Genomic DNA, 12,409 nt, shown 5'->3' on the forward strand with positions numbered 1-12,409 from the left:
CAGGGTGGGCAGGCTTTGCAGACAGGCAGAGCAGCTCCAAAGCCCAGCTCCAAGCTCCCACTTCCACCTTGCCCACACGTTCCAGACCTCCAGCCACTAAAGCAGGAAAATTATTAGTTTCCACATCGAAATGCAAAGGATCTGCCCAGCAGGAGGCATGGAAAGGCCCTGGACTGTTGGAATGTTCCCATTCTACTCTCCCATTGGCACTACATTTACTTTGGCAATATAAGGACTCGAAATCCCGCCCACACCAAGGACAGAGCCTCCCTAAAGCCCAGCCCTACTGGGCTTTCCCTGCCTTTCCCAAACTCTCACCCTCCCAGGCAGGAATTTCTCCAGGACACCTCTCCCACTAAAAAAACAATCCAGGGGACAGACAAACCGAAGGCTGAAGAGCTGCTGGGCAGGTGTTTCCTGCCCCAAGCCCGCGTTCCCAGATGGCAGAGCAGCTGCTGTCCCCTCCAACATTGTGCTCCCAGCCCTCTGCTTTCCCAGGAGCAGCTGGGATGACCCACCAGCCAGCTGGGATGTTTCATCTGGGATGACTCTCTAGCCAGCTGGATGCTTCAGACTGCACACAGATTTCCCTTCTGGCACTTCCTGCCCTTACCTTTGCACCGGGCTGCTGCAGCCTCCCCACTGGGAGAGGAATCTGCTCATGGATCGTGGATCTAATTGAAGCAGGGACTGTATTTTTCAAGCTGGAGCCCTCCTATATATGATAAGGTAAAGAGAAAAGTGGAAAAGCTTTGTCTTTCTGGTATTCCAAGTGTGCCACAGGGAAGAGAAGCCAGCATGTGCAGGACAGGCATCCCTGGGAAGGAGCCCCCAGGGAGTGGGAGAAGGCAGGTTCCTCCCTGGACTCAGCCCCAGATCCCCAGAGCATCCCCCTGCCCTCCAAGCAGAACAATAACAGACATTTAAAGGCAGAGTTGCTGCTGGCCCGGGCTGAAGCAGCACACAAAGCATTCCAACCATCTCCTGCACAAAACCACCACAAACCAGGCCAGGCATTTATTTTCCAAGCAGAAGGAATAGGATCTGTCAGTGACATCTCGAGCTGAGGCAGCTTTGAGCTGTACAAGAATTCCAACATCGCCACGGCGCCGCTGGCTGGAAGCAGCAGCAGCAGCAGGGACGGGCTGCTGGATGGCTTTGGAAGAGAAAAGTATCTGGCTTTTGCTCCATGGAAAGATGAGGAATTTGTTTGCACTTGAGAGAGTCTGAGTTGTACCCAACTTCCAGCCAAGTCCAGCCAGGAGTCCCCACTCCCCACGGAACAGGTTTATCACGGAGCGCAAAACAACTGCGGCCGTGACGAACAGCATCAGCTTCCCCAGGCACCCATAAAGCTCCCCAGCTCCAGGGAACGGGCACAGTTTTATTAACAGGAAAATCATTTGGTCAGCTCTGGGACAGGGATTGAGGAGCACAGAGGGACATGGTGGACCAGGCTAGGAAGGGTTTATTGCATAGTTGTTGGCCAAAGGAGACCTGGAGCGGCGCCGCAGGGAAGTGGCCGTGTTGGAAGTTCTCCAGCTGGGATCTGGCGTGAGGAGGGAGCAGGGAACAGCACACACACCCCTGTGGACATTCTGGGTGCGGGGCTCTCTGGTGGGACAGGTGGTGAGGAGGAGATCACCTGTGCAATGTCCAACACCATCGGGGGCTTTTGGGAAAGGGCAGGAACGTCAGGCTTGGCCTCTGGGATTTTCATTACATGCTCAAGGGAAATCAAGGAGGTGGAATCCTTGGGCATGGATCTGTAAAAGGGATCAGGAGGGGAATACATCTGTGAACTCCTCCTGCCTCCTCCTTGGGGTTCTCCTGGCAAGGCAGCGGCAGAGTAATTAATACATTCACTAATTAATTAAAACCAGCTTCTTCCCAATCAGAAACTGGGCCCAATTTTAAGGGGGAGGGTTGGTCTGGTGTTTTTTATCTTCTTTCAGCCAAGCAGCCTCAGCCAGCCAATTTTTAATTTTCCCTCCCCTATTTTGGCTTTATAAAGGTTCTAATTTTTCCCAAGTGGCTAATTGGGAATACACCACCCTGAGTACAGCCATGTCCCTCTGCCACCACTGTGCAAGATCATCCTGCTCCTTCCACACCTCTGGAGGTGCACAAACACCTTGGATTTTCCTCCTCAGGTTAGAAACAACAGTTCCAATGAAAGAAGAGGAGGAAATACAATTCTCTAACATTTTGCTTTTACTCCTTCATGGAATCTTTCCAATGCAACTTCACAAAAGCAATGTAAATAAAGTCTATTTTTCTTCTAAAAAGAAGATCCTGTTCCACAGATTCCGTAGTGCAATTGGTTATCTGGTAGAAAAAAAAATTATCTTCTTCGGCTCCATGGAGGAAAACTCTGGAAACAGTTCCATGGTCTCAATAAAAATAGGAAAGTCTATCCAGGATGGGCTAGAAAGTTCCATGTGTGTGGACACACAATTCCTACAGTCTGCCTCTAGTTGAAGAGGATGGACTCTGGGTCCTGGTTGGCCATCTGTGCAATGTGCTTTAGTACATCCTTTTTGGTGATGATCCCCAGCAGCTTCCTGGAAAATGAAACATGTTTTTAATGCACTGACACCCCCAGAAGGGTCCCTGGCAGGGCTATTTGAGGCCCTTGCAGGGGCTGAAGAACCTTTTGGGATCTGAAGTGACACCTCACCCAAAGGATTCTTCCCTCTGAGGGTGGGGAGGCCCTGGCACAGGGTGCCCAGAGAAGCTGTGGCTGCCCCTGGATCCCTGGAAGTGTCCAAGGCCAGGTTGGACAGGGCTTGGAGCAACCTGGGCTAGCAGGTGTCCCTGCCTATGGCAGAGGGTGGGACTGGATGGGATTTAAGGTCTCTTCCAACTCAAACTTCTGGGATTCTATGAAATGTGACACTCACAAACCTCAGCAGACACCCCATCAGTATTTTACACTAAAAAAGTAAGGAGATTATAACCAAAAGACTAATATTAATCATAGAATCATGGAATTCTTAAAGTTGGAAAAGACCTTCAAGACCATCAAGTCCACCCTGTGCCCGATCCCCACCTTGTCCCCAGCCCAGAGCACTGAGTGACACGTCCAGTCTTTCCTTGGACACCTCCAGGGATGGGGACTCCACCACCTCCCTGGGAAGTTCCAATGTTTAACAACCCCTTCCATGAAGAAATTCTTCCTGATGTCCAACCTGAACCTGCCCTGGCACAGCTTGAGGCCACTTCCTCTTGTCCTGTCACTTGTTACCTGGAAGAGCCCAACCCCCACCTTGCTATGAGGTCTTTAAATAAATAAATAATCATTAACTTAACTTCTTCTCTAAAAAGACCCACTTCAGTGTGTGGTGCTGCTCTTTAAAGCCCCAGCACTTGGCAGCTGGGTCTTAAAAAGGTGCCCAAAGACAGGCCAGGAATGAGGGAGTTGGGAAGAACATCTGTGGAGAGCACACAGAGCAGTGGGGGGGAGCTGGCAGTGGCTGATCCAAAGGCACCACAGCAGGGAGAGAATTCCTGCTGGTGCCATGCTCCAGGAATAGATCACTCAGTTTGCTCTCATCCTTCCCCTCCTCAAACTACTCTTATCAGCACCAAAGCAAATTCCAGGATACACATGGACAGATTTGGGAGGGGGTTTGAGCCCATCAGCTGCAGAGACCCATCAGCACAGGAGCTGGGCCTCTGCCTCACAGCCCTTATCTTCCTGCTCCAGCTGGAACTGGGCTGTCACAATTCCCTTCTTCCAGGTAAAAACTGCTCCAGCATCCAGCACGGACGCCCATGGATGTCCCCTTTGCCCCTTGAGAGCAGAGGAGGCTCTGACCCAGGGCCCCCAGGGCTCTTACCCGTTGTGAGTGACGAGGCACTGGCGCAATCCCAGCTTGCGGAAAATATCCACGACGATTTCCATGGGTGTTTCATCCGTCACTGTGAAGGGACTGAGGTCCAGGATGCTCCTGAGTTTCAGCACAGAGGGGGAGCTCGGAGGCAGTGGGGGACAGTAGTCAGTGAAACAAATAATTGAAGTGCTCACGATCCCGTCCTGCTTTTTCCGGGCGTTTTCTGGAAGAAGAAATATCTGATTAAATATCAGCCCTCCTTTCCTTTTCTAAATAGAAGAGCATTCCCCTTCCTCTGCCCACACTGGGTGTCCTTAGAAGTCCATTCCTTCCTTTCACCTGAGCTGTTTCTTTCCCCACTGAGGGACGGAGGATGTTTCCAGCCTTTCTTCTAATGGAATCACAGAGTCAATAAGGTTGGAAAAGACCTTTAAGATCAAGTCCAACCATCAACACAGCACCACCACCATGTTCACCACTAACCATGTCCTCAAGTGCCACATCCACACGTTTTCTGAACATTTCCAGGGATGGTGACACCACCTGGGCAGCCTGTGCCAGTGCTGGACAACCCTTTCCGTGAAAAAACTTTCCCCAATGTCCTAAACCTAAACCTCCCCTGGCGCAACTCCACGTCGTTTCCTCTCCTCCTGTTACTTGTTACCTGGGAGAAGAGACAACAGAACCTCCAAGGTCTCCAAAGTTCCACCCCAGGGGTGAGAGCAGAACGTGCTTTGCCCAAGGCCAAGGCTGCTGCACCTCAGCATTGTGCTCTGGCCAGGTAAATACAAGTTCTGGAGATCTTTAACTTCCCAGTTTTAAGAGGCAGTAGATAAAATGCTTTGTACTTTTATAAGTCACCAATTTGGGTCCCACAGTCCCCAGCACAGTTAAAGGACTATTTTTAAGCCCTTAATGACTTGCATAAGCTCCATGGAGGTCACTTGGGTCAGGAATGGAAAACATGTCAAGCACTGGCCATCCCTCAGACCTTCCCACGAGAGCACGCACAGGTAACGTGGGTACCTGCCACACTGCAACTCAATAGCAGCATTCCAAGACTCCCTGGGAGCGGGCTGGCCTGGCAGCCCAAACACCAGGATCACTCTTAGTGAATCCCTGGAGATTCCAAGGAACACAGGGGCATGTGTGGTGGTACTACAGAGCTGCCTCACAGAAGGCAAGCAATGCACAGAATGTCACAGTGCACTTGTTCCTAGATATTTTGTTCCCTATTGACATAAGCATTTGCCCAGGTACTGATTCAGGAGAGCAAGAGCAACAGGTACATGCTCCGAAAACTGTACTGAATATCCTAAAACCAAGGCAGAAATCTCACCTGAAAAGAGAGAAGGAACACGTGGAGTTGATTTGTGGATGAAGAAACTTAATTATAAAACTCCTCTAGCCCTGTCACAGACAAAGCGAGCTCAGGACCCACCTCCCTCAACCCACCTGGGCAGTGACCCAATATTCAGCACCTGGACCAACCAGACAGGTTTGAGCCATGACCAGTTCACAAAGCTTCCCACATCCAGTCACCACAAAGCCAGGAAGGCTTTGCTCTTGCTGGAAAGGAGCCTCACACTTCACAACCATGCCTTGAAGTTCACAAACTCAGCAGAGCCACACTAATGGCACTGGACAACTCTACAAGGATCTGAAAGGACACTGTAGCAAGGTGGGGGTCAGCCCTTTCTCCCAGGTAACAAGTGACAGGACAAGGGGACACAGCCTCAAGCTGCAGCGGGGGAGGTTGGACATCAGAAGGAATTTCTTCACAAAAGGGCTGTTAAACATTGGAAGGGGCTGCCCAGGGAGCTGTTGGGAGTCCTCATCACTGGAGGTGTTCGAGGAACAACTTGGATATGGCACTCAGTGCTCTGGGCTGGGTGACAAGGTGGGGATTGGTCACAGGTTGGATTTGGAGGTCTTTTCCAAGTGATTCTGGGATTCCGTGACAAGCCACCCTGTCCTTCACATCCGATGCAAGCAGGAGGCACCAGGAAGCACAGCCACCAGCACAAGGGGTGTCTGAACTCCTCAGGTGGCATTTAAGGCCTCTGACAGCAGCGCTGCCCTGCGCAGTGTCGCCCCTTACCAATTGAAATGATGAGGTCCCTCCTGAGGACAAAGCCCACCAGGCGCTGGGACGCCCGGGACACCACCACGGGGTAGCCGCTGTAGGTGGTGTTTGTGACGATGGTCTCCACGTCCTCCACGGTCATGCTGTCCTGGGTGATGACCGTCAGGGGAGGGTCGTTCTTGCGCGGTCTCATCACGTCCATGGCCCGCGTCTTGTGCGAGAACTCCTCCTTGGCCTCCAGGAAGGGGTACCCGTTGAGCCGGATGTGGGCGTCGTAAATCCCTTCCCGCCCGATGGCGTCGGCCACCCACTTGCTGGTCATGGCTGCTGCCATCAGGGGCACGATGTACTCCAGCCCCCCGGTGAGCTCGAACATGATGACCACCAGCGACACGGTCATTCGGGTCACCCCGCCTGCAGGCACAGCACAGGAAGGCAGATGACACAAACGGGTGATTTGGGGGATTTTCCACCTGCTCCCAGGTGTGTTTCACCCGCCCTCTGCCACCCAGAGAAAGGCTGGTACCAGCACAGGTGGTGCTGTTGGGCTCTGGCATGAGTGGAACCCATGGGATGGGGTGCAAGGTTTCTGTGGGGTTTTGTCTCGGCACATTTTAATTATGCTTTTGAGATTCAAGTCCCAAAGCAACATTTTGGAGGAGTTTTGTTCCAATACCCAACCCCTAAAGGGGCACTTCAGTACTGCCCAGTGGCAAACAGAACTGTAAATGAAGTTGAACTGGATTTATGTTCCATATTTCTATTTATTTTCCCATTACATTCAAACAATCCCAGAAGGCTGGAAGGAATCTTAAAGTCTATCTTGTTCCAACCCCCTGATATGGGCAGGGACACCTTCCACTAGACCAGGTTGATCAGATAAGTTGCATCCCCTCTAAAAAGGTCCAAGATGGGGTTTGGTAACATGTTGTTATTGTTCCTGAGAGTTTTTCCTGATAAAGTAATGCCTTAAGACTTACACATATTTTGTGGAGAAGAGGATTGGGAATTACAGGTCTGGAAGGATTGGAAAGTGAAGTTGGATCACGTGCACCCAAACCCTCAAACTCAGCCAAGAGGGAGAAGTGTTACCAAAAAACACTTGAAAGCAGAATTGCATCACAATACTTAAGGCCAGAACAGGAAGTAAAATGAATTGAAACATTTTACTTAAAAAATCCCATAGGAAAATGTAAGTCCCTGGGCAGCCTCATCTGTCCTGGCTCCCACTCTGGAGCTTCCCACCGGAGCCTGCCGTGTCCAGCACCAGGTTGGGGCTGGCAAAAGAACACCAACAGGATGAGAAACACATGGCACATTCTGCTAAGTGTCCTGAGGCTCCAGAGGTGAAGCCAGCTTCGATGGCCTGCCACAACTGCAGCTCCTCCACCACAGAGAGGCAGAACAAGATGATCTTTAAGGTCCCTTCCAACCCAAACCATTCTGTGATTAAAGCTGAAAAAGACCTCTAAGATCACCCGAGTTCCAACCCTCAACCCCTACAACGCCCCTTCACGTGGCCAAGCCAGCCCCAGCCCGCGGGCCGGCCCTGGGGAGGGCTGTGCTTACCCAGACACGCCGCGGCGCCCACCATGGCGTAGAGGCCGGGGGTGATGCAGTCGGCCCCCTGGCTGCACCAGCCACTGAAGATGGCCCAGTCGTGGTGGTAGAAGGCCAGCTGCTCCACGGCCACCCCCAGCAGCCGCCCTGCGATGGCCCCCACGGCCATGCTGGGGATGAAGAGGCCCGAGGGCACCTGGGGGAACAACGTGTCGGTGAGCACCGGCGCCCGGAGGCTTCACAGGTGAGGGATGGAACCCCCAAACGGACACAGTTAGAGGGTTTGCTGGAGTTAAAGTCACAGAACTGTGGAGTTGGAAGCGATGTTTTAAAGGTCTTCTATAGTCCAACCCCCACGCAATGAGCAGGGACATAAAAACTGTCAAGGATCAGAGAATACTAGAGTGGTTTGGGTTGGAAGGGACCTTAAAGCTCATTGAGTTCCACCCCCTGCCACGGGCAGGAACACCTTCCACTAGCCCAGCTTACGCCAAGCCCTGTCCCCTCTGCCCTTCCTGCACCCTCATTCTCCAAATTCTCTGCAAGAGAGTCTGAATTGTCTCCTTTCTGACCAGGAGAACCAGCCACACAATTGGTTGGTGTGGAACAGGACAAGCTCTTCTCAAAAGAGAACATAACCAACCTTCACCCTCACGCCGCTAACTCCACGCCTTTCCAACCACACCACCACATGTTTATGGCAGGCATGGGATTTTCCCACTCTCTTCATTCACACACTGGGCATGGAATCATCCTTCTTCCCTGCCAGAAATTCAAACTCCACTGTGACAGGGAATTAGCACACGCAGCACAAGTGACACCCAGCAAAGCCACTGCCAGCACGTATCAGCTCTGTTGTGCTGTTCCAGGACTCTGAAAGCACCTGTTGTTTGAATCAGGGAATTCCCTCCCTCCCCTTTCGTTTCCACAGTGGCCATACAGCTTTGTCACACCTTGTCTGTCTCTCTTACAGACTCAATGGTTGCCTTGGAATGTCAGCGACCACCTCAGGGCAACAACAATGCCAAACCTCTGTGGTGGGGTCACCTTTCCGGGCAGATCCTTGAGGATTGGGGAAAGGGGATTAGCTTAGGGTGTTTAGCTCCACCACATGAACCCCAATGCAGGAGAGCTCAGACCTGGGCACTACAACTGCAGCTCCAGAGGCTGCACCAAATGAGTTCCAAACCATGTGAGCAAGAACAGCTACGATTAAGCATTTACAAATTAAGGTATCGATTGCTTTGCAATTAGCTGTTGCATCTGTACCACATATATATTGAGAAGGCCTGAAGCAGGACAATTCTGTGTCTGGAAAACAGGATGTGGAGCCCTGAGACATCAGTTTTGTGACTGCATTTGGTGCTCACACTCAGGATGGAAGGTTTCTACTGCCCTCAGGTACAAGGGGCAAGACCAATAACTGCAGCCTGTCACCTTAGAGCAGAGCTTGGGGGGAAAACATGTCTGGTTAGGGAGGAAATTATACTTTAAGACCAGGAGTCCTTTACAGCAAGCCTCACCTTCATGCCAAAGGTAAAGATGGTGATGAAGACCTTCATGATGAGGGCCAGAGCCAGCTGCCACATGGCCGTGTACACGCCCGGGCCGGCAGCGCGGTCCGGCAGGTCGTCCCCCTTGGTGCTGTTGAAATCATTCACGTACTCGCACAGCTTGGACGAGTCCAGAATCCCACAGTCATTGAAGAGCTCTGAAATGAGCTCGCTGGTGCTCATCCTGGTGTACTCGTTGGGGAAGGCCAGGATGGCTGTGATGGCCGTGACCACAAACACCTCCAGCACGGGGTATTTGCCCAGCCGGGTCGTCTTGCGCCGCCGGCACCAGGCGATGTTGCTGCGTATGAAGAAAGCTCCCCAGAGTCCACCAAATATTCCCAACAGGATGAAGGGCACCAGCTCCAGCAGGTGCCACGGCATGTGAAACTCCACGTAGAAGAGAACGAGGCGGCTGTTCCCGAAGGGGTTGATGGAGCGCAGGGTGAAGGCAGCGACCAGCGCGGCGAAGAAGGAGCGCCACAGCGTCTTGAGAGGGAAGTAGTAACTCACCTGAAGGCAACAACAAAGCAGATTTGGTCACTTTAACACTTGTCACTGCCCCACTGCAGGAAGTAGAGCCAGGGCAGAGATCCATGTCTGCTGGCTCATTCCCTCCTCTCCAGCCAAGCAGCCCAGGCTTGATTTGGAGCTCCCGATCAACAGCGGTTGCAATGAGTGGGATGGGCCCTGGCCTCCCCACTTCCACTGCAGCAAGTGCCCTCTGTGATCCCTGAAGCGACTCACTCGGATAATAAAAGGTGTTACACATCAGCCATGAGCTGATTCTGGAGAACTGTGTGGCTCTGCAAGGTCCAAAGTGCCAAACAGCAGCACCTGCTATTGCTGCCACCACAACTAGTGCTCAGCTGAGCAAATCCATTCCAGCCCTCCTCTGAAAGCCATCATGGCCCTCCCCTGAGCTAAGCCTTGAGGCAAGCAGTCATGATCTTTTCACACCTGAGATCAAGAGATCAAGGTTTAGAAGCTCCTTGGGAAGAAAAGGGGGTTGATAAGTCAGAGAAGTTTGTTCCCCAGTATCCTGGGACAGAGCTGTCAGGAGAGTGGACAAGAGGAAATGGCCTCAAGCTCTGCCAGGGGAGGGTCAGGTTGGACAACAGGAGGAATTTCTTCACTGAAAGGGTTGTTAAACATTGGAAGGGGCTGCCCAGGGAGGTGGTGAAGTCCCCATCCCTGGAGGGATGGATGTGGCACTCTGTGCTCTGGTCTGGTTGACAAGGTAGGGATCAGTCACAGGTTGGACTTGGAGGTCTTTTCCAACCTCAGTGATTCTGTGATTCTATATGGAAAACACAGCCATGGCTGTGAGCAGTCAGCGATGCCGAGCATGGACAGACCAGGGGAAACCAACCAGTTTATGGCAAAGCTACGGACAGACATGATCCAAAATTAACCCTCCAGCACTCATAAGAATTACCTGAACCCCCGACTAGCTTTTAGGTTGGCCTTGTACATACAGTATTCCAGAGGCTCTGCTTTCCACAGCCCGGCAGGCAGGAGTGGGCTGTGTTTTTAACCCAGCAGGGCCAGTTCTGCACTAAACCAGCTCCAGAGCCAAGGTTACCTCTTCCAGGCTGAAGAGCACTCCTCCAATGGGCGCACCAAAAGCCACCGACACGCCGGCGGCGGCGGCTGCTGAGAGCACCTGAGGGAGGGACAAAGGCAGTCAGACTTCTCAGCCCTCCCAACCACTCCTTTCTTCTGTTTGCCTTCACTTAAATTTGTACGTGTTTATCTCCAGCCAGTGCACGGTCAGCTGGGTCTGACCTGCCTTAAGGCAGCAGGGAAAAGGTGGAGTGAGCCAATTCCCGAGGGAGAAGTAGCTCCAAAAAAAATCAGTGTTAGCATTTCAACAGTCCCAGCCCCAAATGGGTAGAAGTGGCATCACTGGCAACTTCCTCTTATGTTTCAACCGATTTCACCTCAGATAAAGCTTCAGTACAATACAATAGCAGTAATTTCACCCCACAGAACACCCCGAGTTTTCCTGTCTCACATTCCCCCTGTGTCCCAGCAGGGTGTAACATAAGTGGAGGTGCTCTGGAGCCCTCCAAACCCTGCCAGCCCACCCAGTGGTTTCTGCCAGGTTTGGTTCAGCAGAAGGTACACACTGGCACACAGAGAACATGCCAGAACAGAACAGTTTACCCCCGGGGGGAAGCCACAGAGCCACGACCTCCCCACTTTGGTGTCTCCACGTACCTCCCTGCGCTTGGCTTCGTTCTTGCGGTACTTGGTGAAGAGATGGCACAGGATGTTCCCACAGCAGCAGGCGACGTGGACCAGGGGCCCCTCCTTGCCCAGGCTCAGCCCCGAGGACACGGCCAGCACAAGGGTGATGGTTTTGATGACCAGCGTCCACTTGCCCAGGTAGCCTCTAATGATGAAACCACTTAAGATAGTTTTGATCTGGAAGTCAAGCACACAAAGCTCTACAGGCTTTCATTCAAGCCCTGGTCAGAGCTCCTGATTTACTGGGCATTCCCAACCCTACCCTTCCCTACAGCTTTCAGAGTGCCCTCCACGAGCTATCAAAAGTAACTTAAGAGTCTGTAAAAATATCCCTCCTTGTAAAGGCAGAACCAGCCACCTGAGCCCTTCCTTCAGGGCCCCTATCCCTGATGGAGAAACACCCAAGCAGTATCTCCTGCAGTAAATGCCAAAACATCTTAATTTTTAAAGGGATTGCACGGAGATTTTAGAACTAGACATGTTTCAGGAATGGCTTGGAAAAACACCCATACGTTAAACCACTACCTGAAGTGGAAGAAGTTATTCCATAGAAGGTGTGTGTAAGTTTTGGATGGTGGATCCCCTACCCCACCTGAAAAACAACCCACTCTCATTCTCACTCACCTCTGGGATCCCTGAGCCACAGGCATATGGAGCAAACCCCTTCACAAGTAGCACAGCAAGAAGGGAGAACATCAAGGCCCAGACAACGTACATGAAGTAGTTGAGAATATACGCAAACGCCCCCTGAAAAAACACGGAGAAAAACGCCCAAATCAGATCATTTCAAGTGACCCCATATCAAACCTGTGCACTGAAGTGAGCACAGAGAAATAGCAGGTCATCTCAGAGAGTTATCAGCCAAAAATGGAGAGAGCTCCCCTAAGCCTGAGGTTTCAAGGTACATGTGCTGGGTTATGGAGATGAACCAATTCCACCTCCAAAAGCCATTCATTAAACAGCAAACAAGGTACAGGAGTAGAATCACGGAAGTATTTAGGCTGGAAAAGACCTCTAGGATGATCAAGTTCAACCTCAGCTTGGAAGTGGCTCAGTGTTGTCCCAGTCAAGCAGCTGCTCCACTGCATAGAGCTGCCCCAAACACAGGACTGGAGCCCGTG

General features: G+C 51.9%; 1 protein-coding gene across 9 annotated transcripts in view; it reads right to left on the minus strand.

Moving 5' to 3' along the window:
- Positions 1–985: 985 nt before the first annotated feature.
- The window catches only part of LOC135421674 (H(+)/Cl(-) exchange transporter 5), a 37,236-nt gene continuing 25,812 nt past the window's right edge, over positions 986–12,409 (minus strand). For all 9 annotated transcript variants that reach the window (XM_064670305.1, XM_064670302.1, XM_064670307.1 and 6 more), the window contains 8 exons: positions 11,913–12,035; positions 11,259–11,465; positions 10,621–10,701; positions 9,006–9,548; positions 7,492–7,678; positions 5,938–6,336; positions 3,843–4,059; positions 986–2,564 (listed from right to left, as the gene is read on the minus strand). In XM_064670305.1, the coding sequence (XP_064526375.1) occupies positions 2,474–2,564; positions 3,843–4,059; positions 5,938–6,336; positions 7,492–7,678; positions 9,006–9,548; positions 10,621–10,701; positions 11,259–11,465; positions 11,913–12,035 (1,848 nt within the window). In that variant the 3' untranslated portion in view covers positions 986–2,473. The remainder of the gene's footprint in view (positions 2,565–3,842; positions 4,060–5,937; positions 6,337–7,491; positions 7,679–9,005; positions 9,549–10,620; positions 10,702–11,258; positions 11,466–11,912; positions 12,036–12,409) is intronic.

This window comes from Pseudopipra pipra, chromosome 13 (genome assembly GCF_036250125.1).
Source record: "Pseudopipra pipra isolate bDixPip1 chromosome 13, bDixPip1.hap1, whole genome shotgun sequence".
Classification (NCBI taxonomy): Eukaryota; Metazoa; Chordata; class Aves; order Passeriformes; family Pipridae; genus Pseudopipra; species Pseudopipra pipra.